The sequence below is a fragment of the Antrostomus carolinensis genome, unplaced genomic scaffold, assembly GCF_000700745.2.
Source record: "Antrostomus carolinensis isolate BGI_N321 unplaced genomic scaffold, ASM70074v2 scaffold24241, whole genome shotgun sequence".
NCBI classification, from domain to species: domain Eukaryota; kingdom Metazoa; phylum Chordata; class Aves; order Caprimulgiformes; family Caprimulgidae; genus Antrostomus; species Antrostomus carolinensis.
In genome coordinates, this window is record NW_010296599.1 from 111,571 (window position 1) to 125,438 (window position 13,868).

Below are 13,868 nucleotides of genomic sequence, written 5' to 3' on the forward strand. Positions count from 1 at the left end.
CAAAAGCAGCTTATAGTGAGTTTATGACATCAGCATTTTCATCAGCAGACCCTGCACTAAATCATTGAATCCTATTTTTCCATAGAGCTAATGGAAACTTTTTTTTTTAATTGGGGATATGTTTGTACTCCAAACAGAAAGTAAAATTTAGAGAATAAAATGCAAGTCTTCAGGCCTACTTCCACTCCTGAAAGACCACTTATCCACTTTCTAGGCATTTAATCATGGCAAGCTTCCTTCTCATCTGTGCCAAGTGTTAAAGATGTAAATTTGGCACAGCTGAGGAGAGGAGAGACAAGCAGCTTTAAGCTAACTTCAGCGTTGCTGTCTGGTTCAGCCAGCCCCACAGCAGCTCCCAAAGCAATTTGAGCAGCTAGCCACAAGCAACATGCTGTAGAGCCCTGTACAAAAGGTGGAGGGTAGCTGATGTAGAAATAGCTCTTATCAGCACTGCACCACATAGGATTTCTCTGTGTCAGGGACAATCTTGGCCAGTCCTCTAAAGACATTCCAGCTATGCAGTGCTGTGAGAATGGAGCCCACTGGGGATAAGTGGCCGCTAAGAAGGAATATGCACTTCTAGATTGCTCATAGAAACTATGCATCCGAAAAAAGCCTCAGCTGCTTTCTCACCATCCATCCCACATCCTTTACTTCTTTGATTATTTTTCTTGTTATATTTCCCAATTGGAAGGTAAGCATCTGCTGAAATTTCTTCACTTTGGCTGTTCTAGATGCTGGTTATGATATCACTTCCTTTCACTTTAGACTGTTTTTTTCTCTCTTTCCTCTGCCTGCTGCTGATGCTGGTGTACTGGCATGTTCCAAAGACAACTTTTGCATGCGTGGCCTGTCTAACTTTTATCCAGATTTAACGAAACGGATCCGTACTTCCTATCAGAGTAAGTTCTATAAAGGTTAGGCAAATAGCTTTATCATGATTGGACTATGCCTGACTTTAACCCATGTGTTTGTGCTTTGTAATGTGTTTTTTTAAACACATTCAGCATGCATGCAAATTTATTACATCTTGTGATGTCAACCATGCTTAATTTTGACAATTATCTTTATTATACGGATATTTCAAATCTGTTTTCCTCTTACAAAAGAGTTAATGAGAAAGCCTCAGTGACTTATATGAGGCAGATTGGGCCTTAGAAATGATTATTCAACAATGTTACGTTCTTGATGACAGTATCTTTGGTTTTACATTCATTTCAGTGTGCATCTACTTAGATGAAGCATTTCTTGTTTTGCAACAGCACTGCCTGGTTGTAGTTATTAATTAACTCTTCCTTATTTTCAGAAGAGCAATGTGGCTTAAAAAAATACCAATTGGATTGGGTGCTGTGAAATTTAAAATTTTAATCTTGGTTTGGTACTTGAATATTTGGCTTTGGGGAACCATCCCATGCCTCTGATCTTTAATGGGGAATGTAAAGTGGGTATAAAAATACATACATCAAAGAGAGCTATGAAAATTAATGTTTTTAATATCTTTAAATTTTGAATTATAGTGATAAGCAATTTAAATATTAGTATTCATCACTGCAGAATGCAATGAACAAAGCTATAATTAATTTTGCAAAAATGACTGTTCAACAGATGAGCTGTATGTATCTTAATTAACTGCAGTGGCTATATATAATTAGGTCTCCAGGATGCCTCTTACTCATCTCTTTTTAAAGTAGTTTTCACAGAAAACTGGATAGGCAATTTTACGTTAAATACTCAGTATAGGCAAGATAAAGGGGTGGCAGTTGTTTATCATTTGTACATTCACACAAGAAATTCTATTGTCTCTCTCAACTGATTACTCAACCACTGATTTCTATGATTTTTTTTTTCATAATACTTCATAAAAGTGACCTGTTTAGTTAAAAGACTAGTCCAGTTACAAATACAGCAGGCCATAAAAAGGTTTGTTGTATAATGTCCTAAAATTTATTTGTCTGGTCTTGCTAATTTCAAGTCTGTAACAGAGAACCTGACAGACAGACTGCAGTTAAAGGTTTGGGGGTTTTCACCTGCTAAAAAAGAATAAATTCTAAGACCAAAAATGACCAACATGTTAATTCAAAATTACAAACACAGAGTGTAGAGTTTTTCACATCTAAAAATGTGTTATCTTGTTTCCATCTTCAACCCCAAAATCAGAAAAGTCTGCAAATCTTTCTGTATCATCATAACTGAAGAGGATGAGTCTGACTCTTGTGCAAGATCATTAACAGGTTCATTCCTTGCCTCGAAAATGCTTTGGTTGTTGCTTTTGCCATTTGGTACTTATACGGGAGTAGGTACTGTATCATATGAAAGATGCACCAGGCAGTAAGATGAAGAGCAGGGCAAGAATGTGTCACAGACTGCAAGATATCTTAGTATGTAAGCAGTACTTATACAGTATCTCCACTTGCTAAGTCACTCTCAAGTTATACTTTGTTATATGTCTTATCTGAGCTAGGAGTTTTAAGAGGCATATTGAGAATGGATTTAGGATTTTTCTTACAAGTTTATCTCTTCTTGTAAGGAAAGATGATGGGAAAAGAAATATAAATTATTTTTTTGAAATTGTGCAGGTGAAGCTGATATTATTAAGGCAAAAGCAGGAGCAGTCATGTGATAACATAAGCATTAGGTCTAAAGTTTTGAGGGTTGTATAAATGGAAGTTAATGGGAAGGCAGATCAGGAGTTGATTCAATTAAGTAATGAAGATAATTTCATGAGGATCAGTTTGAGAGAATAAGACTTGCAGGCATTGAAGCCAAAGAAGAGATTATCAATGAGCAAGATATTTAGACTTCTGCTGGTCGTTTAGGAGGTGATTTGCAGGAAGAAACAGTCCAGTTTAGTATCCAGCCTGAATGTTAGAGTCAAATTTTGATGTTCCAAGGAAGAAACCAGTATTATGGATTAGAGTATCAGGGAAGACAGTGGTGCTATTGGCTGTGTTGAGGTAGTGAAGAGAGAAGACTTCAGCACAAAAAAAAAATAGTAGTCATCTTGGCAATGTTAAGTTGTTAATGTCATGTCTGGACACTTGTGAGTAAATTTTAGAAAAGCAGATACTACTCAACTTGGATAGAAAGAATCCAAGTTAGAGATTTGTATTTATGAATCATTAGAGGGGGAAAATATATTTATTGCCCTGTTTATAAGAGAGGATCCTCAAATACTGGGACAGCGAGATAAAGGAAGCATTGATGTTTCAGTCTGGGGTGCCTTGCAACTGTAGAGGGAAAGGAAAAAAATCCATCAAATGGAAAAGAAGCAACATATTAGAGAAGTTTTCCAAAGGAAAGACGTAATCAATGATGTCAAGCATGTCCAATATGCAAAGCACAGTGATGGAATAATTGTTCTGAAATGTAGTCAATAAATCTGTAGAGAGCTTGATAAGAGTAATATATGCATGGCTAAGCTAGGCTCAAAAACATCTAGAGTGGGCTTAGAGCATTAAGACAGTATATTCTCTGATTTGGGAGGTGAAAGCAGGAAAGGAGAAGCAAGAAGGGAAGAAATTTGAAGTAGAAATGTAATCAATTCTAGGTATACATAATGGGAGAGACTGAAACGTAATTTTCCTATCAGGGGAAGTAATTTGAGGAAAATAAGATACTAAGATGAGGCATAAGTGCAGAGCTGGAGGTAGCTTTCTGGTGTTGGTGACCTGTTCCATTTGTTGTAACATCTGCTGGCAGCCACCTTCCTTTGTAGCAAGAATATGTACCAAGCCAAACAGAATAAACTGTCTCTGCAGTAGTGCAGAGTTGTGGTGGTGTTTGGTTGGGTTGGTTTTTTCTTCAGTTGAATTCAAGTTGTACATGTTATCTACCACTAGGTAATAACATATATTCAAATATTAAAACAAGTACATTTAGTGCATATAGAAAGATAGTCTTTGCAGCAGAATATAAAAATACCAACTTGCAAAAGCAATTTGCATCTGCTACTAGAAATTCATACCATCTGTTGGTAAAACAAGAAAATACATAGCCTTTTGAAGCATCCAAAAAGTCAGCAAGTTCAAAGGATGTTGATCCATTGGAAAATTGTTCCTCCTTCGGGGCAGTCCCTTGAGAGGATGTGAGCAAAAGTAACCTTGGTCTGACAGGAGGACACAGAAAACTGTATGGTATGAGTCATTATATATCAGTAATTGACACTTTAAGTCACACCTGCCAACACAGAAGAAGATAATATAGGTTGAGTTCTAAGTCGACAGCTATATTCTCAACTGTCATTTGCAAAGAATGCATCATTTTTAAACATAAAGGGAATATAGTATGGTAATTCAATGTGAAGATGAGGGATTAAGATAACTCTGGGTTTACGTATTGGCTTGTGAATATTTATAATTTATTTATAATTGATTTCTTTATAAGCAAAGATGTGATGGCTTTGGGTGATTTTAAGTAAATGAACAATCTGAATCATTTAATCATAGAGATAGAAATTTAAAATTTCAGAAATAGGGATCAAATTTTTGATCCTTTTATACAGAGGATATGGGAATCTCAGTAAACTTTGGGAAGTATCCATGGGACCTGTCTTTAAGTGTGCTTTAATGCCTTATGTGGTGTATTTACATCTTGTACTGTTTTCACATGTTTATAACTTGTTCAGATCAAAGCAAATTTCTTTATGATGTCAATGGATACATCTTCTCACAGGTGGCTGTTTACATTGTGGATCTCTGTTATTTGCCTTTAGTTTTGCTGCTATGTTCTTCTTGATCTACCTGGACTCAAAATTTGCTGCCATGAGGTTTTTTGCTAAAAATAGCTAAAATATCTTGGGAAACAGATTGGGTCTACAAAACTTCAAAATGAAAAGTAAAAATATTTTTGTAATGTAACTTCAGTAGCTGTTGTAGTGTCTCAAAGATTCAAGGGAAGCTGAGTTACATGGAAATACTTATACATTAGAAATTATAGAAAAGATTTAGCTTGGTTTCCTTAAAAAGGAAACTGCAGTAGTATGAAGAAGAGCTTAAGAGTGCTCTTATCTCAAAGGTAAACAAAAGATATTTAATGGGATCAAAGGTAACACGTAAAAAAATAGACAAATATATGTTTATTCCTTTCAGTGAATGATGATTGCGCAAGTCATTGTCATATAACCTCTTTGGGACTGATAATTTAGTAAGTCTCAAATGGACTTTGGGTACATGAATGGCTAATGCGAAGTACTCATTATAGTATTTCTAAGCAAGAAAGATTTATGGCAGGAGAAAATCTGCAAGTGGCAGTGCTTAAGCAAATCTAAGTGTCTGAGATTAAGACAATGCCCTTGTGCAGGGCACATAGTACCCTGGGGTACTTAACGTGGGGACTTACTGCACTTTTCTTAAAAGCATCTGTTGGTGGTCACTGTTAGAGGTGATAGTGGCTTGACAAGTTGTGTAGATCTGTAGGGAAGTTCACATGTTCATAATTTTTAAATACCGTAATGTGAAATGTATCTTTACAGTTGTAAACTGTAAAACTGTTGCCAAACATAAAGGTCTTGTGGTTGCACCTGGGTTTTCAGAACAGTGGTGTGATTTGGTGTATTTGCTGCTTAAGACACTGGCACCATAATTTATATTTAGCTTTAATATTGTTACTGTGAACTCAAAAAAAACCCTTCTATTCAGAAGCAAGATCTGACTTGGCATTTGACATTGTAACTACCATTAATAGTAACTATACAAGGTTTAGAAGAATTTCATTAATTACAACATCATAACCATAGTGTTAAAATTTTAATAACTCTAATACTGCATTTGCAAAAGAAGCAGTTTAATATTTCATTTTATTTATCCAGGGCCTCTGATGTCATGCAAGTGTGCTAAACTCCCTTCCACTGTACCTTGCAGACAGTTGTGCAGCAAAAATCAATTATGTCCCAAATCTGTGGTACATACAGAAACCCCAGAGTCAGAAGTAAGGTTTGCTGTAAGAAAGCTATACATAGAGAGGCTCCCTAAATGGTTGCAGTTCATTAATTCTGTCATAATTTCAGTGCTGACTGGACTCACAGTTGATTGGAATATAAAATTCTCTCACAGACTCTAAGTTGAATCAAAAATTCAAGTACATTTCTCAAAATAAAAAAAATCTCTGTTTTTCAACATTAGTTGTTTATATGTGGGGAGCAAATATGTCATTACTACTAACTTAACAGGCCCGATCATTACTGCTGCTTCTCCAAAGCACTCTCAAAGTTGTTCTAGCACTCATGCAACTTCATTAGTGATAGGAGCTTTTTATTCTGCTTGTTGGGGCTCTGGATTCTCCCCGTTTCTCAGAGCAGTTCAAAATTACACTGTAATAAAAATATCAGTACCTTTATTAAGTTCCCACTGTTTTTAATACGAAACTGAGTGGTACCAGAATTTTTTTCAAATTAGAGCCTATCCCTTTTAGAGTTGAGAGTCTCTGAGGCTGAGGGTCCAGAAGCCATAAAAATTAAAACCTGTCACATTGCAGGAGGCATGATGCCAGATTAACACATATCGAAAGGTCGTGATAGGACATTTGACCTCCAGGGTACAACATATGCAGAGTGTGTGTAAACACAGTATCAGTACGACAGTAATGCACATCTGAGTGGGGTCTAATGTTCACTGGGCTCTATGACCTGAGTGCTGAGTCTGCGTTGCTAGCAGATGGATCTGTGGTGCTGGACTGTCTGCCAGTCCCAAGTACCCTATGGCATGAAGTGTCAGAGCTCCTTATAACCAGTGTGAACCACTTGATAGAGGCTGTAGGGTGCTATGGGCTACATACAAAAGGTACATTTGAATAGGTGTGGCCATGCCCAGTTCATCCACTCAACAGTTAGCCCATGGTAAAGGATAGCATGAGCTCAGACTTCCTTTCCCCATCATGCCAAAAGGCGTGTTTAAACTTGTACATGCAACCTGTGCCAAAGATGGATCTTGGTTTGATCACAGAAACAAGCCCAAGCTGAAGCAGTATAAACAGTGATTACTTTACATGTTGTTGTTTTGCATGGTAGGCTGTCACAAATGAGTTCCTCACAAATATTTATAAACAATATATAAAGTATCTTGTCCAAAAATTCTGTTATATTCAGACAGCATTATCATTGCCTCTGTGTCCTTTAAAATGAGCTAGCTTGTGTGACTATAAAAGTTCCTAACACTGCATAGTAGTGATGATATTTTTAATCACTTTCTTCTTTCACCCATACTGTCTTTTTTTTGTGTCTTTTTTTTTTTTTTTTCTCCTCCTGTTTTGGGGTTTTCTCCCCGCATTATGCAGCAGTTGAAAGCACAGAATTGTTTCCACATCAGTTTGACAGGGATGAATGGGTTTGATTCATATCACAGACATTTAAATTTTAAACTATATTTACTTGTTTTCTCTCATTAGATAGTCACTCTTTGTCTACCCTGAGGCACTCAGAAAACAACTCTGAGTTAACAGGAGGTGTGATTTTTAAACCAGACCTAAATTCCTGCAGTGACAGCCTGATAACTGTAGTTATACAAAATAGGTATTTCCCTCACATTTCACACTATTCCTTTCTCCAAATTAAAGTGCAGGATATCATCAACCAAGAAGTTGAAGCATGCCCTGTTAGATTGTAACTTAACTTTTTAACTCCGTTTTTTCAGGCCTGACTGAACTCAGTGACAGTCCAGTTTCCCTGGAGCTAGAGCGTTGCAAGTCTCCCACTTCAGGTAAAGGTGATTGGCTTCTCTTCCTGCAGTCTGTATAAGGCATTCATGTCATGCATCACTGTGTTTCATTAATCCCTAAGAAGTTAAGTGCATAGTTCCAGTTCCATAGAGAAGAAATTACTGGAGAAGTGCTTATTACATAGCACAATAAAATCCGAAGTCTGTTGACTTAAAGAAAAATAAAATGTACATGGTACATCTTGAGGTGAAGAGTATGAAAACATTTGAATTAACAACATCATGCAGCTAGATTCCAATATCCTCCTATTAGAGGCTTATTCCTCTGTTTTCTTAAAGGGCTTTCTGACTTTTGGGGTATTTTTTTCTGGTAGAGAGTCCTTATAATTTTATATATGTTATGCATATGTGCACATAGAAATTATTTGTAAAAAAGCAATATGGAGATGGTAAATTTTAACCATTAGAACCCACCAGTGCCTAGGTTATGTAATTTACAATGTAAACATAACCTCAAATAAAAATATTTGCTTATCAACCCCTTTGACCCAGCAGTGAAGGCTTAGCCTTTTAAAAATTTAGAAATGTTTCCTATTTTACCCATAGTCCTTCAGAAGGTGGAGTTCATCTCATTCCTAGAGACTTTTTCTGCAAATGCCTAGTCTGCTTTGATCTCTTTAATGTGAGTTCACTGTCTTAAAGATCGTTGCTTAGAGGTGTTTTCTAGTAGCTGACTTTTAAATGTGAAAAATGTGAAAAATAAGCAGTTGTAGCTATGATGCATTCATTTTGCTTGTGGTATGCATATCGCACTTCTTTTCCTTGTAGTTTGGTAAGTATTGATAGATACTTTTCCTTTTTTTTCTCCATAGTTACAGAATTCCCACAAATATCCTATTCCAATCCTCTGTTCTTATTTCACATATTTTACTTTATTATAACAGGACATATTAATCTTGAATGGAGACCACTAATTAGTAATTTACAAGAAGTTGAAACTAATAAAAGTGTTTCCCTGACACATCAAGAACTAGAACAAAATAGCTGATCTGGAATATGTATTTTCTTGTATTGTTTGCCAAATTCTGTATACATGGGAATATCAAAGTGAAATAGGCTGTAATAGTATTGGTATAACACTAGGAGCTCAAACTCTTGAGTTCAGATAAGCATGATGTGGGCTTTAAAATAAAACATTTGATAACTCAGTATAATTTATCTGTTGTGTGGCTCACTGGGATTTATCTTTTCAATCTTCTCTCCAGAAAAGTACTACAAACTTTCTCTTTCTTTTTACTATAAACTAAGAGATCACTGACTTGGTAAACACATGTGCATGTGCTCAGTTTTATAATGATGAGTGACTCCTATAGCACTTACTTTTTCTGCAGTTAAATTTTTCATTCTGCTATTGATCAAAAATATCTATTTTAGATAAATTTAAGATAATTTGCTGCAAAAATTATTCTCCTTTTCCATTTTGGAGATCATTCCACAGGGAAAAAATGGCATATTTATTAATGTTTCCTATTTTAGCCCTTCAATGTTGCTTTCCAAACTATACTTGAATCTTTAATATGTGAAATCAGGTGCAATTTTGTAGGTGGTAACTATTACTGGAATTAACTGCTATTTAAAATAGAAGTTACTTTTACTGTGACTGGGGTTTGGAGTTTTTTTTGTTTGGTTGGTTTTTTGTTTGATTTTGCATACCTGCTCTAAAACTGGGCAAAATCTAGTCTAATTATCTGGAGTAACTGACCTCAAAATTGTGACTTTTGAGAACTTGGGAGCAGAAATACCTTGTGCTTATCTGCACAGCCTCCCAGCTACACCAGCCTTTGCCCTGGCTAACATTTCCTTCTCAGAGAACACATATGATTCATCTGCATAGTTACAATTCGTCAGACAGGATCCTTCTATTTCCAGTCTTGCCTTTGATCTCTTTAAAGTCCCTGGCACACAAGCTCCATGATGGAAGTGTGCTGTACTCTGTAGATCCCCATAATATCTGTGTTTGTAAAACCAGTGACTGCATACCTCTGCTGAAGATAGGTCAAGACTTTATACTTCAGAAATTTAGCAGCAACAGAAAGAACACTTGGCTACCTCGTCAAGTGATTCAAGCTGCTGCCTAATGAAGCTCCTACTGGGTGTGACTACATCACCAACTGATAAGGGTGCAAAGACAGAAGGAAAAGTGTTTGGTTTGTTGCAATTCATATGGTTGCCAGACCACATTAACATCAGTTCTTCACCTGTCAGTGAAGATCATGCCAGTTACTGGCCCTGAGTATGCACAATGCATACACAAAGTGCAAACTGCTGGAGGACACTAGTCTATGTGAGAAACACTGCACACCTGATGGCATGCTGGGAGCAACTTCATTCGCAATTCCATCAGTAGGGGAATGATTTGAGGAACCACACTGATGTGCTCACTTGCATAGTTTGAGACTCCAAGACAATGCCTAGGAAGAATCCTTCCAGCACACTAATTGGCAATGTAGATGCAGTCTTACATCTAAGAGAGCCATTAATAACTTAGATTTCACTTCCATCCATAAGAACAGTGTTGATAAAAGCTTCTTGGAGAGCTTGAAAAGTCTCCTATGTCCTCATCTCTCGGTCTGAATATTGCTTAGCCTGCCCGAACCATCTCAATATCCCTGAAAAATGTATTTTGCCTGTAACATCCTACTGCTTGTCAATGTTTTAACCTCTGACTAAGCTTCTGTGGAGCCAGCCTAGGTCATCTCAGTAATTCAGCTTTGTTCTCACCTGCTCCAAATCAAAATTAGGTGTTCGTGTTCTATCACCAATAGGAGTGCTGGAGCACTGAGCAAGAGACTCAGCACTGAAAAAACTCCTTATTTTACATGCAGGTCTGGTTTCTAATTCAGTACAAATCCAACTTCTTCCATAAAGCAATATTTTAAACTTGTTTCACAAGACTGCCTTTTCAGTTGCTCCTCCTGTACTATTTACTAAAGTGTGGTTTTGCAGACAATGTAACTGAAAAATCAGATTCCCATTCTAAATGCCTTTCAGCCTAGAACATGAAATTAAACCATTTGAAAATTTCTCTGAAATTCACAGCAGACATCAGGATTTTTTTAATATCACCAGAATATCTTATTCTTACTCATGCATGCCATGTTCTTTCAGTGGAGAAAGTCAAACTGCATTTTAGTTGTTGTTTGTGATTTGGAGGTCAAAAGTAAGGGCTTTGTACTACATTCACTCCACAATGGCATGTGAGAGCTCAGTAGCTCTAAAACAAAAAAAACCTCTGAGGCCTTGTAAGCATTCATAACGTAAAAGGTGCTACATCTAATGCTGGAGTTAATTACTATATAATCTATTACAGAACAGTACCCATTCCAGTGAAATTAGGAAAATTGATTCAGGGGCTCTTAGGAATATAATATATATAATATACATAATTATATATGTTCCCTTGCTGCTTCAAGCCATTTATATGCAGCTTCATATTGATACATAGGAAGCACAAGAAAATGCATTTTTGAGAGGTCATTTAACTTTGTGTAAGATGCAATGGACACATTAGATTTCTTTCAAAGACCAGAAGGAAATAATTTCATCAGTCCATGTATAGGAGAGCAAGTTCTCAGATGTGTGTTCTAAAATTAAAGTGCATTTATGTTTTTTCTTAAGAAATCAACTTCACATTGGGGGATCACATCCAATTTTAAGCCTATAGAGGTTAGAGAAATCTATGTAAAGATTTCCACAATTTATTCCCATGAGCTTTGGAACAGGTCCTTAATAGAAAGATTAAGAGTTTTTATATGTGATTTCTAAGTGCTGCTATCCTGATTCATTCCACTGGTTAAATCCACTGGGATTAAGCCCATGCCATGCCAAGCTCCCACTTTCCTACATGAAATGTTTTTAAATAGCTTTCTTTCAAGAGAAATATTATTAAATTTCCAACAGTTGCTCTTTTTTAACTTGTGGGTAACTGCAAAGTAGCTGAAGTGATTTGACTCAATTTGAAAATAACATTCATAAGGAAAACAAGCAAGAAAGTGAAAGTTTCAAAACATTTTGTGTGTGGAAAACATAGACTGTAATTTATTTTGAAACTTGATTATTGGTAACTGGCAGCACAACCATTTCTACTTCTTTATATTAAATTTAAAATAATGTTTACAAGTCAGAAGGCAAATTAATCATCGAAGAGAGGTTAGCTCCTGCATGGTGAATACAAGGGGAATTTTATCACTTTTTCCAGTATGTGGGGGGTGATCAGGTGAATGATCAGGTGTATTCATGCTTGCTTAAGATCTTGAGAAGGGGTGTGTATGTAGGGATTAGCAAGGAACAGGGAGCAGAATGAGCTGGTGGAACTGGAGACCTGACTTCGAGCCAGGCTGTTTGGCTTGGAGGAAACAGCAAGGGTAGCCCCCATGCAGCCCACGGTGCACGGCTCAGGGTTCAAGGGGGGCAGCAGCTCCGTACGGACCAATGAGACAGGAGCTAAGCAAAGGATCAGGGCAGCTTTGGGGAGGATGACCAGGGCCAGGCAGGTCCAGGGATGGGGCAGGACCAGGAAAGCCGTGGCCAGACCCAGGCATGGCAGCAATGTGGCAGGAGCTGTGGCTCAGAGCAGAGTGAGAGTTAGGTTTAGCTTGAAAGTAGCTCCCACGGGAAGTGCTGCCTGGAGCGCTCTGCCTGAGGCCACCAAATGAAAGGGCTGTGTCTTCAGTGGCTCTGAGCCCCAGTAACCAACCTTCATGACCTTACTGTGTACCTTTTCCAAGTGAGTATCTAAATATTAGGCTCTCAATCCAGGGTTTAGCAGAAGAAGACTGATATTCCAAAGTATTACACAGGCAGAACCTGCCTACTAGGAAAAGAGATACATGAAGTCACCTTCATCTTGAATAACACTCAGTTCTCTGATTACAGTCCTGCTGTAACAGCTGAGGGAAACACACTGCCAAATGTCACAGCTACGAGCGCATATTTGTTTGTTGGGTTGTGCCTTGGTGTTTTCATTGCGAGACAGATAGGAACCATATGGCTATGAGATAGGATGTTGGCCAGTCAGGAGACCTGGGCACTCAGCTTAGCCTGCTGCCAGACCGTACCCATTAACTCTCTCTGTGTCTCCTTCTCATCCCATGGTTCAATAACTTGACTGTTTACACATTAAGCTCTCTTGGGCAAGACCTGTCTTGCCTTGCCCTCTGGCATTACAATTTCTGCTGACTGCCTCCAGGATGAATGCAACCAAATAATGGCAACGAACACCTCTGCTAGCCTCTTGAACCTTTCTACTCTACTTCGTTCTTAAACTGGTTTTCAAAAGCTCTTTCTCAGCACGATAGGTTTACATGTGTGATCCTCCTTTAAAATAAATGTAGAGACAGTAAAATACATGATTTAGGTACTAAAAACTAGTTATGCAATAATATCCACATTCTGATCGGTTTAATAGTAAAATCTTAGTTTTACCCCCCAACTTAACTTCCCAGCTTCCTCAACCACACTTCCTTCATTTCCTTATGCTGCATGTCTCCTTTGTCTTTTAGTCCCCTACTCTATCCCTGTACCCATAAACCAACTAATCAACTGCATATTCCTCTTTTTTCCAATCCTCAATCTCCTCAGTATCCTGAGACTGTGTTAGTTAGATTGCAGCCCTCAGTGTTGTATGCCTATTTTGTCTGTGAGCAGCTGTGGCAGCTCCCAAATCAAGCCTCTTTAGAGTCTTTTAGAGGAATCAGAAAGTGCATACTTTGCATGTCCTGTGTGAGCCTCCACACAAATAGTTGGGAGCTATTTTTGCAGTCTTGCACTTCAAACATACACACCACAATTTGGGAACAGCTGTGGCATATAACACCAGATACGTAATTCCTGTTATACAGAAACACCTGTAACATAGAAATAGAGGAGGTTAAACCACCGCTTTGCAAAGCTTAAAGCCTCCATGATGACAGCGCTAATGAAGCTCCTTTGTGTTAAATGCAGCTAGTACCCTGAAATATCCTAATCTAGATCCTGGTCTGTTAGTAAAGTGTCTCACAGTCTTCCTTAGGAATTGGTAGTCCTTTTTGAGAGGGCTGGTTGGGCCAGATGTTGTCCTTTCCTTTAAAGGAGATTATATCTCAAGTGATGCTTCCTTTTCTTTCTCTATAGCAAAGCACTGATTTTCTGGACCAGTATCCTCCATTCACAGTCTGAAAG

The 13,868-nt window shown here is 37.6% G+C and overlaps 1 protein-coding gene across 1 annotated transcript in view; it reads left to right on the forward strand.

Moving 5' to 3' along the window:
* LOC104532996 (syntaxin-binding protein 5-like) overlaps window positions 1-13,868 on the forward strand; it is a gene marked incomplete at its 3' end in the record, with an annotated part of 90,239 nt that overhangs the window by 74,802 nt on the left and 1,569 nt on the right. The window contains exons 18-19 of the mRNA XM_029087554.1: window positions 831-902; window positions 7,626-7,691. Coding sequence (XP_028943387.1) covers window positions 831-902; window positions 7,626-7,691 — 138 coding nt within the window. The remainder of the gene's footprint in view (window positions 1-830; window positions 903-7,625; window positions 7,692-13,868) is intronic.